Raw genomic sequence first — 17209 nt, forward strand, 5'->3', positions numbered from 1 at the left:
TCACAACAAGAAAAACTAGTTGCTGTACCCCTCAGAAAACCTGTACACTCCTAAAACTTAAATAAAATTATACACTGGTAGTATGCATATGAAGGTGACAGTTTTAAAAGTAATGTCTAAAAATAATATTAGTTAAAAGCCTGATCAAGTTTTATACTGAAGCTATGTGTCACCAAAACATATCTTTCACTTTACTACATACATTTGTTTGTACTTTCATGTTTATAAGAGATTCTTCAGCTGGCATTAATTTCTTTGAAGTAGTATAACTAAAAATTGTAAACACCAAGCTGTTTTAAGCATCATTTTATAAAAGCAAGCAGCAAATGAGCACATTATGATGTATTAAAGAAAGTATTTTACCTCAACAGCCATAATGATTATAGCAGCTTTCTTTTTGATGGTCGAGTTAGCAGGAAGATTTGTTAAGGAATGAACACCCATTCCGAGACTACTAATAGGTGGAAGATCAAGCCAGTCAGGGTCTCTTATCCCACCCATGCAGTCTTTTGCCATTGGATAGATAGTACCATTTCCATCTCTAAGAATAATAGGAGATTCCTACATTTGGGGAAAAAAGTTTTAACATTTTATCTCCACAATTTATAAATATTACCCTTCACAAAAGGTCCATTTCTGCTTGACTGCCTACAAGGAGTCCAGTTTACCCAAAATTCTTGTTTACAGCTTTGCCTCCTATCCCTACAAGAGGCACAGCGTAAGATAGTAGATTCCCTTTCTCAAATGCCTGGAACATGCTTAACATAGTAAATACTTTTAAAAGTGTCTTATGACATATGTCTCTAATGAAATATCAATAATGAAACATAAGGTACCTACACTTAGCTTACTGAAATACATCAACAGAAACCTGAACATATAAAATGAAACATACAAGCACAGTTCCTTTGCCAAAAATGTTTCCTTCAACTATTATAAGCAAAGAATATTGCTTATATGGAAGTTAATAAAATGATTTTGGTATTTATTCTAAACCCTCCTCATGTATGCCTGCACTGTGAAATCAGCTGTACAATCAGATAAAATAGGATGCTTAGGACTGGACAGTAGAAGGAATTGCACAAAAACTCAATATTATTTTTAATGCCAAGTGCAGATTTTTTGGGAACATTTCCATTTGTTTTCAAGCAGGTCAGATGAATATCCATTCTCTTCCAAAACAAAGTTAGATAGCAAGTTTACAATAACACAGGAACTACTCTGTCTTTTTTTTTTTTTTTTTAACCTTTTATTCAAGGACCACGAAGGACTTTGAATAAGATTATTAGAAGTGCTTAAGTGAGTTACATTGCTACTCCCCTATGTGCCCTAGCAGCAAAGGCGGCCAGCGGTATCCTGGGCTGCCTTAAGAAGAGTGTTGCCAGCAGGTCAAGGGAGGTGATTCTTCCCCCCTGCTCAGCCCTGATGAGGCCACACTTGGAGTGCTGGGTCCAGTGTTGGGCTCTGCAGTACAAGAGAGACAGAGCTACCGGAGCGAGTCCAGCGAAGGGCTACTACAATGATTAAGGGACTGGAGCATCTGTCATATGAGGAAAGGCTGAGAGAGCTGGGATTCTTTAGCTTGGAGAAGAGAAGGCTCTGGGGGGATTTTATCAATGTGTATATCTGAAGGGAGGCTGCAAACAAGATGGAACCAGACCCTTCTCATGGTGCCCAGCGACAGGACAAGAGGCAATGGGCACAAATTGAAACACAGTAAGTTCCATCTGAATATGAGGAAAAACTTCTTTAGTGTCAGGGTGACTGAGCACTGGAGCAGGTTACCCAGAGAGGTTGTGGAGTCTCCATCTTGGAGATATTCAAAACCTGACTGGACTTGGTCCTGGGAAACCTGCTCTAGCTGACCCTGCTTGAGGAGGGGGGGTTGGACTAAGTGATCTTCAAAGGTCCCTTCCAACCTCAACCATTCTGTGATTCTGTGATTCCCCACCCCCTCTTCCAAAATATTAATGGTAGCAGCAAGTCTTTCACAACCCATTTAAAGAACTATTTTTTGTTGGTCTTTGGAAAAGCCTCACGAAAGCTGTGCCATGCCATTTGAAGGCAAAGGAAGTGAAACACAGTGAGGTTAAATGATTGAGACGCAAAACAAACCTGTCCAGCTGTAAAAATGGCAACACTTCTCTCATTCTGACCCAGGAACGCAATGCTGCTAGTAGGGAAATTATTTTCCTGTTCAGCCTTTCCTGTAGCAAGGTCAAATATACAGTATCGAACCCAGTTCCCAGTTTTCAGGACAGCATGCACTCCTTCAAAAATACATGAAGAGAAAGGTTAATCCCTTTGCTGATAGCATTCAGTAAAAGAACTCCTAACTATTGCACCTTTAAGGATTTATTAATATCAGTGAAAACAACTATTTATGTTAGTTTGACAGTTGTAGTTTTCCACTAGGGAAGGGGGCAGGTAACAAAGAACACAATGGACTATCTTAAAGGTAAAGTCCTACTTACCTTTTGAATCTACATTTACTGCTAGAATCTCTGTTTTTTCAGGTATACACAGCTTTTTAGGTGTCCTTTGAAAACAGTCAGGAACTTTTGGAGTTCCACCAGTTTTTACTACCTAAAAATATATGTAAAATTTTAATAGGCAGTTTGTGCATAGTGCTAACACTCCAAAATACTGCTTGTTTTCTCAAGAGTTTCACAAAGACATACCTGCAGTTCATCTATTCTGAGCAGCCTACAATCCTGGAGAAGAGAGGAAGGATCAGGATCCAAATTAGAACTGCTCTGACAGCTTGCATTACTGGAGGTGCCCGGAAATTTCACAGCAACATAAGCACCATCCACTTTTAGCACCTACAAGCAGAACACAGTACAGTTTTACTAAAAGCTTTAAAAGAGACTGAAAACAACTTAGGCTGATTTGCTTCAAAATAACCCAGACCTTTGTCAGGAAAAAATAAAGTTTACAAAAACCAGTGACAAGATGCTACAGCTCTAGTAGCCTTGTTACTTTTGCTGATATCATTGAACACTTAGAAATGCGGATTTCTTAACGACTTCATGAGCATCCTGAATCTGATCAAAGGTCTCTCCAATTCAACATCCTACCTCCAAAAGGAACCTACACCAACTGCTAGAGAAGCTCATACTGATACTTGCCTGGTATATCTTTCCAGCTTTCACCTACTGGAAACTGCAGGACAACTTTACATTTAATAGCCTGAATAGACTCTGCTTTTTTCTGATCACTTTTTGAAGTGAACACTATTCTTGTAGCAATGAATTCCAAACATTAGCTAGCCATTCAACTAAAAAAATCTACACTGAGCTTCTTACTTTATTAGGTGCTTATTAGTTCTTGTATTACAAGAAACAGGAAATTATTCATCTTTTCCATTTGAAAATTTTTAAGCCTCTATTACAGTCTTAATGCTCATTCTTCAAGATGAGAATGCACAGAGTATTGCTTTATGGGTCCATTACCTATTCCTTACATTTGATGAAGTTCTCCACTCAATCCCTTAGGATCAAAGGATACAGACACATATCCAGAAACACTTCATGTGTCTTTCCCCCCTCAAAATGGAAATGAAGTTTTTCAATCCTACATTCACAGTCACTTCTGAGATTCTAAGCATCTCTAAAGAGTTGCTGTCATGCATATCTAATCAGAACTGTCAAAATAGGTTTCCTTGATATAGAAATATCTTACAATATCACCAAATAGCAAGGCCCTTTGAGGTACCAGTTAACACCATAACTTTCTCAAAAGGTAAACAAAGCTAACAGGGTGTGGGGGGGGGGAGATGATGTTTTAATTTTGAGAAGAAATAAGATCTTATTATGCTCTCAAGTCTTGGTCAAAACTAGGTAAAAGCAACCATCCACCTTGGTTAGGCCCTCATTTCTCAATAATTTCTAAACAACAACAAAAAAAAGCAATATTAAAGATCTAGATGTAACAAACTTTCTATTTCAAAGGCCTCCCATAATAAAAGGCAAGTCTTAAGTCTTCAAGACATTATAGGTAACAAACATTCAGATGTTTCCATGTTTTCTCCCAACTTCTCCAGCTAGCTGCAGCCTCTCAAGTCCTCTAGAGAAAGGATGCACTGACAGATACAAAAGGTTATTAGCTGATTTTTGTAAAAGAAACAATACTGCGGATGGAGTCGGAGCGCTTGCTCCCCATACGCTGAAACTTTACTCTAGCAGCAGAGTTCCTAGTGACACGTATCTCCAACAGCTGTAAGAATACTGCCTAAAAGTTTCAAAATTCAGACCTAGCCAGAAGATTCACGAACATTAACTCTGATATAGAATATACAAAGACAGATTTGTACTGAGGTTTACAAGACAACATTCTAGAGAAAAATCATGATTTGGTCAAAATAATTCAATCAAGACACATTCAATTTTTTTTTTCCCCAAGGCCATCAGACTAATTTGTAAGCCTGTGATCACATGTTGATGGTTCAACCACAACTCCTCATCTGACATGCAGAAATTTTTTTAAAGTGACTAAAAGCTGCTGGAAAAGCCTTTTAAATCTGGGTCTCTTCTGAAAAGAGATGATTCTAAATGGTCAATGTCTAATAGGACCTATGAAATCTCCTTTGTAAAGCTTCAAGTTGATAAACAAGTTGGGGGTGGGGAAGGAAGGAGGAAGGGGGGGGGGGGGAACACCAAACACTTATCTCTATAATTCAAAGCTTTTTCTACATGCTTTCTGGCTGCTGTTAGTGTCACCACCTAAATCACTTTTCACATGTTCAAAGAAACGCTGACAGAATTTAAGGGCTGGAACCCTACCATGATTCTTTTAAGATGCACATGATAGAATTGGTTTCATTTGTGGTTTAAAAAAAAAAAAATAGAGTTGATCTTGGAAAACTGGAAAATATGTTTATTAAGATTTTTTTGAGAAGAAATTCATATCTTCAGGTGACAATTAAAATGAAGTTCTTTAGTTAAACAGTTACTACTGCAGTTACTGGTTGTTACGCAAAAAGAAATACAAATAAACTCTCCACTGATGTGGCAAGCAACTAGGAACTTAAATGGAAATTTGATAGCAACTGCAGAGAACAGACTCAAAGGCAAAGATATATTGTAATGGGCTGCCACTAAACAAGATAAATGAGCAGCATTAACATTCCTCTAACTGAAATGAACCACAAGTCTGAATTCACTGAAAAACACATTAACGAGAATAAAATACAACACAGAGCTTAAAGGATTTAGACACATCAAGTTATAGAACCCATGTGCTCACACTGTTCATATTGCTAATGCAACTTTTCACCATCCGTGCACTTTCTAAAAATTTCAATTAGAAACAAGCATTTTACACAACTATATACACAAACATCTGCCTTATAAGGACCAAATTAAAAGAACTGAATCAAACAAACAAAAAAAAAAGTTAAGTCAGTTTTTCCAAAAGCAAAGTGTCTCTTTTTACAACATTTTTAATTACAGTATAGCTGGATCTGAGCTTTCATTTTAATGGAAGAAAAAACACATATTGATAAACATAAAAAACTGAAAGATGAGCATATTCATTATTTCTTCCACCTTTACTATCTGTTCATTGCTATATTCCTTTAAAGCATTGTGCAAAAGCAAACTTGGAAAAAAAGAAAAAAAAAAGTCACACTGATGGGCAGAAAGCTTTCAACAAAAGTTCTTTCCTCAAAATCAAATGGAGACAGGTCCTGAGCCCTGCTTCTCCTCCACTGTCTCCTCTTAGGGTTCTTTGTCTAAAATTACATTAATGATAGGCTGAGTATCCTCTAAAACAAGGAAGATGACTACCAGTATTTGAACCTTTTTAAATTAAACTTGTTTAGATCTATTGATAATCTATAGAATTTTTCCCTCTCCAGAATCACCATATTTCCTCTCAAGACATGGCAGCAGAAGATCAAGAAAAATGTATGTTCACTTTCTTATCTAATCTTCTGCTTGCTGGAATGGAAATAATTTTAATACCAGAAAATGTTTCTACCTCTACTCTCAAAGCAGAATGAGCATTTCCAAAGAAATACTGACAATCTTAAAAAAGTATTCAGCTTCAAAGGATAAAAAACAGACTCCTACAAGAGATCAGATAGCTTTTCTAGCACTGTATCTGCCTTGAGCTCTTTCAAGTCATCCTTCTGATTGGAATGCTTCAAACTCGGACAGAAATGAAACCAAAAATAAAAAGCTCAAGTGACTGACTGAAACAATATATTCCAAAGTACAAGTTAAGGAACATAAACCATTCAATCCAACTCGTGTTACACAAAATCCATAGGACGGGATAAGATTTCCAGGCATAGGAACTTCAAAATTGGTAATATATGGAAGTCTCACCTGATCCAGGATAACTTTGATGAACAGAAGCAGTTTGGGGAGGCCTTGGACACTGCCAATGGAAAGCCTCAGACCAAAACGAACCGCAGCTGCCAAAGAACAAGAAAAAAGCAGCTCCAACCCAGGTCCCCTACCCTTTTTTCTAACAGTGGTTCCAGATACCATTTTTAAGTCATTCCAGAACAAGAAATCCAGAAGCTAATGTCAGTAAGTAGATATCCTGAAGCACATGGTACAGACACAACCACCTTCTATTCCTTCGGTATCAGCAAACAGTAATGAAGGCTTATTTCAGCCCACGCCCTTCCTAAGCTACACTGGAAGATGATTCCACCAGATTTCTCAGACCAGCAGGCCTGTTTGTACCAAAGCAGACAACAGAAGAGACAAGTGCCAGGCTTTTCCACTCCATCAGTCTTTCATTAGGTGGATAATCGTCTAATCATTATCTCCTCCATCTAATGATGGACTTGAAGGAATAAAGGCTTGGTTTTGTTTCAAGTCCATGAAAGTATTTAAATTGAAATGAGATCAGAAAACAATACATTTCAAGGAGAAAGATGACTAAATCCAAGAGTTCATCTGGTAGGCTCTTATGCTTTCTTGGTTTCTCTCAAGAATACACCAATGTAAGAATTTTCGCTCTTTCACCACACTCTGGGCATTTGTTCCTTTGGCACCAAACATAATCCCCATCTATGATGCAGTGTGTAAAATGCTGGTTGTACAATCTACTGGGATCAGAATTATCACAAGCGCTGACTCTAGAACTCAGTGGAGGGCTGTTAATATATCAGGCTAAGTACGAGGCCAAAGAAAACCAGCATGTTAAAACTTGAGACCATCTACTTGCTTCACAAACAGAACTTTAACATTTGGTCTAGGAAGAATCTTAACTCTCTAAACACCTTCTGGAATCTTCGTAAAGTTTTCACATACATCCAAGACTAGAGGAACACAAACTTTCCAGAAATAAAGTTATTTTAGAGATATAGACTGAGCTCTAATAAGTTTCAGCTACTTTCCTATCTCTAAATTCCATAACCTGAAGCATTAGCTGACGTTCCTATCTCTGTACCACAAAGTATTACCAAAATACTTTTAAAAGGGGGCAAACATTTTGATAGAAACTTATGGCTATTTCACTTTATTCTACAGAATATACACCTACAGAATTTCAGATGCTCTTGCTACAGGTAAGAGGACAGCAATCAATTCTTTGCTCCTTCATTTACTATTTCAGACCTGAACCATTACGTAAGGCAAGATTTTTTGAACTCAAAGATTGATTATTTCAGTACAATTCACTTTACATTGTGGTCAAAGTACATCTGCCAAATTATCAGTCAGTATTTCTCAAAGAAGTCCCGTTATTCATGTGCTCGACCAGTATTTTACTTAATGACAGCAATCTGAGAGAAGCTAAGTATTATGCTTTTGACGCAATGCCTTGTAGCATCAAGTGCTTAAAACTCAGAACAGCGCTTGAAACCCTCTCCAGTTTTCTGAGATGCCAAAGGTAACAAACTCCCAGGTTAAATGGGAAGTAGTATATTCTCACGCAGTGTTCTCAAGCCACTAAGGCAATCCATAGTGAAATATCAGATACGTGAATTTTTAGAAAGTCATTCAGTTATCAAAAGACCGTGGAAGACCAGATGAAGGTATACCTGGAGTGTTCTCTAAAAGGACTGGACTCCTTAACCCAGAAAATTTTAAAAAGCCCAAACCCATTTGACTATGTTTTTGCAGTCTGAACATCTGAATACACTCAAAAAGTACTTACGCAAAATAACCATTCAGATTGTTCGGAAGTCAAATTATCTTTCTGTTGAATTCAACTTAAAAATAAAAGCTAAATTACTAACATTACTGTTTCACAATGAACAGCATTAGCTGTTCTGAAGGCCCATAAGAGAACACTGTGAACAGTATCCTCTCTGCAGACTGCAGTGCCTCCAACCTTTCTCATATAATGGCAGAACTGAACCAAACTACAAATAGAACATATAAAAGGGTATGAACTGTATTTCTGTCCCAACCTGGACATCACTAGGCAAAATTTTTTATGGTTTGGTGTGCTGGATTCTATCTAAACTTTAAAGTTAACAAAGCATTGCAAAACTTTAACAGGAAAAAAGTAAATGACAATATACATCACTGGAAAAATTCAGCATACTTTATGAACAACAACAAAAAAAATGCATCTTTGCCATAAATGACTGATGTAGAATAGACCAGAACTAATAATTCTATTCAGAAGACAGAGGTTTTAGCACTTTAATGCACTTCAGTGAAAATATTAGCATATCAAAATTTAAACTCATCTGTATTTATTAGAGTAGTTCTTGATGCAGCCCACTAAGCAAGACACCTTTACAACTGTACAGAAAAATAGTAAAACAGTCCCTATCCTGAAAAGTTTAGGATCTAAAACAGGAAGGACAGATAAGGATAACATTGCTTGCCCAAAGCTGGTGAGAGAGGCAGATGATTATCTCAGTGACATCAACTAGATCTCAAAGCCTCACTTATAGATATCTAAGTGTTTTGGCAAATGAAGTTCTTCCATACGCCCCTCTACAGAAATGACCTAAACAAGATAATGAAAATTCATTGTGGGTCTCCTCCCTTCAAAGATGCTTTTTTGTTTTGTTTTGTTTCTAAATCTTCCATGAATCAAGTAGAAAGCAACCCAACCTTTTCATTTCATTGAAAACCTGTGCTGGCTTTCCTATTTTTGAAGAACATAACAGAACTGTCTAGATGACCTAATCCCTCCTAATATCACACAACAATACAGAAGGAGAAATGGAGTATGGAAAAGGTTTATTTTCCTCTCTGGCACTCTTAGTCATAGTGAAGGCTTACTAGAGGGAAAATTATGATTATGAGGACCAAACAAATAGATTTTTTGTATTAATGACATCAAATACTTCTATAGTCATATTAATGAAAAAAAATTCTAATACTCTCCAGTAAGCACATTACCTAAGTCTAATCAAAATACTCCTGTTCTTTGATTGCAAGATTCACCTAAGCATTCAGTCGATATTTGAAAGTCACAACACATGTAACCCTCCACAGTTTCACTGGACAAATGTGGGAGCTATTGTTCTGGTCACTGAAAAGTTTTTTTTAATGTGAAATCACATCTGGGTTTCATAACACTTCGTTTCAACTTAAAGGACAGGAAAGTTATTTTTAAGATTCAGCATGTTTTATTTGGAACATATTCTGTTGATTGCCATCATTTTGTTGTGCACAAATAAAAAATGCAAAAAAGGTCATACAAGTAAGAAACAGAAGACATTCTCAGGTGTCACCCCAAACTAACAGTTTACAATTTACGACGTACAGTACACTTTACCAGTGAGCTTATCTAAAAGGAAAAATTGATATATATTTAAGATGGTGGGACACAGTATTTTAGACAAACCTTGCCAACAGGAACATTCTTAACATCTTCCACAAACACAACTTCCCTCAGAGACCACTGCTCTTCATTCACTTTCTCCTCCTCTTTTGGGGCAGGAGTAGATCGTCGTCGTTCTGAGACAAAAAAGTAATTACCAAAAAAAAAATCTCAAAACTTGAAATAAACAAGTAAACATCAAACCTTTCCCAAAAAGAGTTTCATTATTCAAAACTAAAATTTATGACAAGTTAACAAGAATCTTTTAAAACCACCTTAAGTCAAAGGGTACGTAACAGTGTACCATACCACTTTCATGTTTTTCTATTAAATTAGCACCAACAAAGATGCTTTATCAGAGAAACAAAGATATCTTTAATGACATTCAACCTATAAACTGAAAAAAGAAAAACATGGCTAAAGGAAGTTATTATTCAGAGTAATTAGAATACAATAAGTCATTTTTGCAGGGCTCAGATATTCATGCTGTAACAAGACTGAGATTGTAACACCCTGCACTCAGCACTGCTAAAGAGCACTTTATATCCCTTTGCAAAAGTCTGGTTGTCCACTGAACTATGGATTTTTGATAAATTTCTAAAACAGTAGTAATTGAGGTAAAAAATATATATATTTGGACTCATAGTAATTGCGATACAGTAAGACTTGTTTTAAAGACATTATCTGAATAGCAACTACAGTAAACTCAAAACCACTCAGGATCAAAAATTAAATTCATAATATGGCTAAATTAACACTGACGAGAACTTTAATCTCCTGAAATGAGTTTAGTATAATTAATATTATCAACTATTTAAAGAAAAAAGCAGAAAACTTTTCAGCTGACTGTAACACTAACTTCAAACAGTAGTTCAAAATGCCAAGCAAAGTTATAGTCATAGGATAATTACAGCTGAAAGAACTACAAAACAGAAGGCATCAATAACAGAAGATTGTACTAATACTATAAATCAGTACTGCAGATCTGAGCATAAGAGATTCTCAGTCATTGTATGAGGCCATTTGATTCTCTAGCTGAACAGTTTTTAGAACTGCAGCATGTGAACAACTAGAAGCTACAGGGCCACAGAGAAGATTCCTTCAAATGATGATATTGTAATAAACCCTTTATAAGCTGTATACATTTAAATGGAGGGGAAAAAACAAACAAACAAAAAAACCCAAAGATGCATCAGAAGTCAATTACATTGACTCAGGGCTCAGGACACAGAATTCTAATATAGCATTTTAGGTCTTGAAGACCAACTTACACTATAAAAACTTTCCTGACTACTTGTACATGCGCAGTAAAGAATGTTTGGTTTTAGACATTTTATGTAATAAGGATGACCAGCTACTGCTTTGCCCCACTGAAGTTCACCTTTGAGGCAAACTGTGCAAGAACATCTTAATCTTGAAAGGAATTTTCCTAAACAAGTTCAATATCTGGGTTGTAAACAAGCTCACTATCGCATTCCAATTAAACATAAAAAGCAACTTTATCTTCTTTCTGTTGATTACCTTCTGATTTGAAGAGAACTAAATATTATGTTTACTTAGTTACGCCTTATACCAAGTAGTCATTACTTATACTAATACACTTAAATTCCTTTATATATATTGTGGTTCACTGTGAAAGGCCAAAAAGGATTTTTACTTTTCTCCAACTTCTGAAATTAATAGCATATTTTTCTAGAACTGCCATTTATTAAAACATCTTATCTGCACAAATATTTTACACTACTATGAGCTATCTACACTACTTACTATATGGCATTGATGCACTGCTTGCTATTGAGGATGCATCACTACAGGTAGAAGCTGGGGAGGGAGGAGGACCCATCTCAGTTTTCACTGGTTCCTGTTTGCTTTCAGGCCTAGAATAAAAAGTGTTACTAAGAATAAAGAAAGAAGGTGAAGTCTCTTCCATGACAACAGACAGACTGTCATTATATCCAAGAAACCAGCCATGGTCCACATCCTGATTTCTGTAATAACAAAAGTATTTTTTTGGCCAATACTTTAATTAAATAACTTCATACTTTAGAACAAATGTCCTAACCAACAAGACTATACATCCCATATTCTGAATGGTGCTGTGCTTCTTAATCAGGGATTAGCTTTATAACATTAATGGAGCATAAATATAACAATATAGAGTACAATTATCCTCAGATGTGTTTCAGCTGAAGACAGAAAGAATTATTAGTTTTATACAGTCATCTGAAATAGGTAAACTTTAACCTTTACAGAAAGATTTAACTGACAACTGTCAATCCAGATGATTTTGTTCGAAGTACGGAGGGGCTGAAAGATGTCTCACAATACCATGAAGGGCTTAAAAGCAGTTAGTTCCATGAACAAAACCACTTTCAGTATACTCAAATATGAGATCTTGGAAACATCATGAAACACTGCGGGGCAGGGCGGGGGGGGGGGTGTGTGTGGAAATACTTACGTCTTCATCTAATATTCCTCTTGCATCTTAACATTTCCAAAAAGTTATTTCAGAGAACTGAGACACCTTTCTTGCAGTAAGCATTTCTGCACATTTAGCAGAGTTTACAAGCAATTAAGAGTCTATCAAGTATCAAAAAGTTTAAAATAGCAAAAAAAGGCCTTCCTTCCAATTTTTAAATCAATCAACAATCAAAAAGAATATTAAACAAGTGTTCTGTGTGTGCATGCATGCGTGTCTTTTCATTCAACACACTTACTTTGCCTCAGTAGTTTTGCTAGCTTTCTCCATGTTTTTCAAGCTCTCTGGTGACCGAAGCTGAAATCGACAGCTATCATTCATGTTCCAAACAGATTCCATTAAAACACCCACTTTAGGAATTCCAGCACTGATTGAAAAAGCAACTGCTCCAGCATGATAGAGGGGGTTATTTCTTAAACACACCTAAAGATAGAAGTATTTATTTCTATGAGAACACTGGATTATACTGAGGAAAATCATATATGCATGCATTTTCTTGGTGACATATGCAGCAGTTAGAAAAAAGAAAAGGAAAACCTATGGAACTGGGTGAAGAGGAAAGTCAGCATGATGTACTGTGCACTTTTTAGAAGAAAGAGGCTGTTGGACAACTGGCAGCTGAAAACAACAGCTTTAGAAGTGCAACTGTTTAATATGCAGTATCTAGAGGCTCAGCCCAAAAAGGAACAAATCAGCTAAAAATGAAGACTCATCCCAGAGCAGATTAGAATGGATTGGGAATCAAAAGTAGAGCCTTCCCTGGAGAGAAGCTGTTTCGGCTCATACTAGATCTAGTGATCAACACAAGAAGAAACATAAACTTCTGTTTCAACTATTAATGTTTTTTGGTAAAGAATTCAAACCAAAGGCCTATAGTACTGCATGAATCAATCTCAAACCCTAATCTTGCAGGCAGTTAAACGCCAAGTCATTTACAAAGCTAAATGCTCTTTTAAGAATAATATCTCTATATTTTCTTTCTCACAAAGGACAGAATTGGTAGGAAAGATGCAGATAAGTTAGAACAAAGGTGTTTTGTATGGGTACGGTTTGTTCCTCCATGTTTACAGTAATAATTATACTAATAAAACAATATATACACTAACAGGATACATCACTTTATAGTCATATAATTAAAATACAATATTTTAATTCCAGATTATTTATAGAACTCCCATGCATAACAGGAAAGGAGCCTGAATTGTAATACTTTTTTGTTTGTTTGTTTAAGAACAGACTGTAGGTTCATCATATACCACTATAAATATGTCACATACGACAGCTGAACTTGCCTGTGTTCCAACAGTTATGTTTGGCATTGAGGAGATACCAGCACTAGATTTGGGCTTTTTATTTTTTGCTCTGGCCTTTTCCAGCATTTTCTTCCTTTGGCTGAAAGGAACTACTCCCCTGTGGAAAAACACATAATATTAACAAAAGGCTACGAAAGAAGTGCTGTGTTTATGCTCTTGAAAAATTTATTCTTTCTGCTTAACATAGTCATGTTTAAATATACAGTTCCCTGTGCAACCTTTTCCAAAATCTCAAAGCACTGCCAAAGTAACATCTTTTTCCATATTCACCTCCACCTTCCAAAATTCATCTCAACTTTCTAATTAATAAGGAGAAGGAGGACAAAGGGAGAGAATGCATAAGAAATGTCACTGCCAACTGATGACTTTCATTCTAGTCCAAAATACCTTGAGACCTGTCTGAGATGATGCACTCCAGACACAGCTTAAGTTGTGCATTGTCCCCTCTGAACCTGATAATATCTTTGCTGTGACTAATGGTAATTTCCAGAATTTGCTGTCTTATCTTCACTAGGGCCCAGGATAAGCCTTTTCACTTCTAAATTCCAAAAGCCTCACTTTCTCTCTGTGGACATGGCTGAAGAACTCTAGGATTCTTCTGACAGATTTAAGCTGCTACAGGGGAAGGAGAGAAGGAAAAAAAGAAGAAAAGAAAAAAAAAAGCCTTCCTTTGTAGTTGAATCCACCACTCAGTTTAGCTGAAAACACCACTTAACTATGCAGTTAAACCCTCTTATTATTTTGATTTTGATACTATAAGATTTCAATACTTTATGTTTTAGCCAGTGGGTTATAAAGTTAGATGTTTTTATTTGAAAGCCTCCTTCATGACAAGCAAAACATGAAAAGCATTGTTTTCCAGTCTTCCACAAGACTGAAGGCCTGTTTAGCATATTAGAGACCACTGCACCTAAGTATATCAATAGTAACAGAATCTTCTATCTACATCAATCTGATTAACATATAATCACCAACACTGAAATTTAACCCATGCTAAAAGGGGCTTGTTGGTTAAAAAATAAATTAAAGTCAAAGATTACATATAGATGCTAATAAGCTTCTTTATTATATTGGACTGATTATTCTAAAAACAATAAAAACAGAAGGGTCAAACAGACAGGTATCTCCAATGTTATGGCTTATTAGTTTCCAGACTAAGTAATTATTCTGAGTGAAGTATGTCAATGGTGACATTAAAAAAAAAAACAAAAACAAAAACAGAACAGCTGTAATTTTGAGATTTTGGACTAGAATTTAGAATTGAAAAAAGGACTTTAATTTTACAAGCCTAGCTACAATTCTATCTAAATATTTTCTAGAGAGTTCTCAGAATATAATGAGAAAAGCTATTTCATAGGCTTGATTTTCAGTGCTAAGATTTCCAACTCATCACCAAGTATTTTTCCCATCCATGCCCAAAAGCTACTTGAGATTCTGCGCTATTATATATAACACAACAAATTCTAAAGGAGAGACAAAAAATGCACACTGATGATGTGCATTAATGATACTCCATAAATTCACTCAAGTTAGATATGCATTTTGGAGCTCTTTTGGAAGTGTTATTTTTGAGGGGGGTTTTTTGAACATAGTTAAAATATCTTAACATAAAATTTGACAATTAAGCCTGACATTTCAAATTTTACAAATGTTTGCGCATTGTGTATTTTAACAACAAGCTCTAGAACACCTGGTGTTATTTCTCTCTTATTTAGGATTTAGACCACAAACCAGCAGATCAGACTTTCTAACAGACCCCAGAAGGAGAATGGGGACCTCACAGCTGGTTAAGTTTGTTCCACATTTATAATCTGCAAAAGGCGTGAAAGGCTTAAAATGTACTAAGGTTACTCTGTGAAACAGTGCAGTACTGAAATACTTAATTACCAGAGCATACACAAACATCTCCTATGGATAACTTTATTCTCTTAAAGATGTTCTAATTGGATAAAATCTTTAGGCACAAAGAAAAACTATAAACAAACTTCTAAATGGGTACCTAAGCTCACGTGTGGAGTTATAGAACTCAGAAGAATTACAATTCAGCCATTTTGCAGTGCTTCTCAGAACAAATGATATGAAGATACCCATTAAAACTACACCACAAACACAGAATTTACTTACCACCAATACAAGTTGTTCTCTAGCTGAGCACATGTATAAAGAGCACAACAATGTAAGGAAACAATCCGTTCTCCCTGAAGCTCTGAGTACGTCTGTGCAGTGTGTTCTAATTTAGAAGCTACTGAGCTTAAAGTTTCGTCCACCCAGGTAGCAACCTAAGGGAGAAGGGAAGGAAGGAACAGGAAAGGCAAGAAAGAGTAGGAAAAAAAGAGGGGTGGAGAAAGAGAAAGAGTTACACATTAAGTTTAATGTAACATTTACTATTTTTGAAAGAAAAAAAATACGTATATTTTTATATACCTCAGTAATCTCATGTGTGATATTATCCCCTACCACCTTTTCTTCCCCTAGAACTGAGCTTTTGGGTCATTTTTCCTCTATTTCCAGTCCCAGACAAAAAAGGTGACAAAATACAGAGAGATGGTCTAGAAGTATTTCAACAAGTACATACACTTTATCAAACCAAACATTTCACAGTTTCAAGTTCACTCTTGACTGGACAGAAAAGCTTATATAAATAACTTACTTTACAGTACTGAAAACTTCAATGCCATTAGTTTTTCAGTAATTACATCCAGAACATTAACAGACTTCTCTATTCCAAAAGCAGGGTCAGATTCTAGTCAAGCATTTCAAATAATCAGGTAGAACAGATATCCCTTCACTGTTTCAACTCCAAATCTGCTGCAAATCTAAATATTATTAACTTCTCCATTTACGTTTTCTCTGTTTTTTTTTTGTATTTTTACAAAATACAAATTAGACTTTTGTTTTGTTTTTACATTTCTACAGAAGAAAACAAGATGAACGAGTGAACAAAGATTATTAGTTTCTCCTACTAACAAAGCTTAAGAATCAACTTCACTACAATACAATGCAATACATGTAGCTGAAAAAACAGCTTTATCAGATTTGGCAACCACCACACATCTCCTACCTTGTTATTTTCAGTGGCAACAGTTGCTCTAATACTATTTGCAGAAAGGAGTACTATCTTTTCATTGGTTAATCCCAAGAACATGGCTCGTGGATGATGTAGCGAAGGATTCTTTGAAAACAAGAAAAATGCTTTAGATATTCAAAGCATATAAAGCATTCTTAAAGTAGCATTTAAGGGTGTACAGTACCTGTGCATTTCTATAAGGCTCTGATTCACTCCACTTCCATTGATAGAGTTCTCCTTTACTGCTAACTGCCACAAGCTCAGAATACAGAGCTCCAATAGAAATAAACTTTGTTCCATCCTACAAATACAGAAATATGAAATCTAAATCAGCAATATTACAAAACTTGCATATCCAAATTTTAACATAACAAATTTCAATATAAAAAATGAACTTAATTATTAAGTTTTTTCCAAGAGTGTTGAAGAATTTTGGACTCGGAAATAAAGATGAGCTTGTCTTAAACACAGCATATCCTCAAACAAGCAAGCAGTATTTCTTCCACATAATTTAAGAACAAAATACTGCTCATAGAATTAAAAATAGGAAGATCTCCGACTTGTGACATTTTTAAAATAAATGTTTCCTTCTACAATTCTGGC

At 35.8% G+C, this 17209-nt stretch overlaps 1 protein-coding gene across 12 annotated transcripts in view; it reads right to left on the reverse strand.

The window, feature by feature from the left end:
- Positions 1 to 17209, reverse strand: part of UBR5 (ubiquitin protein ligase E3 component n-recognin 5) — a 93636-nt gene that overhangs the window by 37367 nt on the left and 39060 nt on the right. For all 12 annotated transcript variants that reach the window (XM_067290388.1, XM_067290387.1, XM_067290383.1 and 9 more), the window contains 11 exons: positions 16791 to 16907; positions 16601 to 16711; positions 15664 to 15818; positions 13519 to 13636; positions 12465 to 12649; positions 11515 to 11624; positions 9772 to 9884; positions 2682 to 2825; positions 2475 to 2586; positions 2116 to 2270; positions 364 to 561 (listed from right to left, as the gene is read on the reverse strand). In XM_067290388.1, coding sequence (XP_067146489.1) covers positions 364 to 561; positions 2116 to 2270; positions 2475 to 2586; positions 2682 to 2825; positions 9772 to 9884; positions 11515 to 11624; positions 12465 to 12649; positions 13519 to 13636; positions 15664 to 15818; positions 16601 to 16711; positions 16791 to 16907 — 1518 coding nt within the window. The remainder of the gene's footprint in view (positions 1 to 363; positions 562 to 2115; positions 2271 to 2474; positions 2587 to 2681; positions 2826 to 9771; positions 9885 to 11514; positions 11625 to 12464; positions 12650 to 13518; positions 13637 to 15663; positions 15819 to 16600; positions 16712 to 16790; positions 16908 to 17209) is intronic.

The sequence above is a fragment of the Apteryx mantelli genome, chromosome 2 (assembly GCF_036417845.1).
Source record: "Apteryx mantelli isolate bAptMan1 chromosome 2, bAptMan1.hap1, whole genome shotgun sequence".
NCBI classification, from domain to species: domain Eukaryota; kingdom Metazoa; phylum Chordata; class Aves; order Apterygiformes; family Apterygidae; genus Apteryx; species Apteryx mantelli.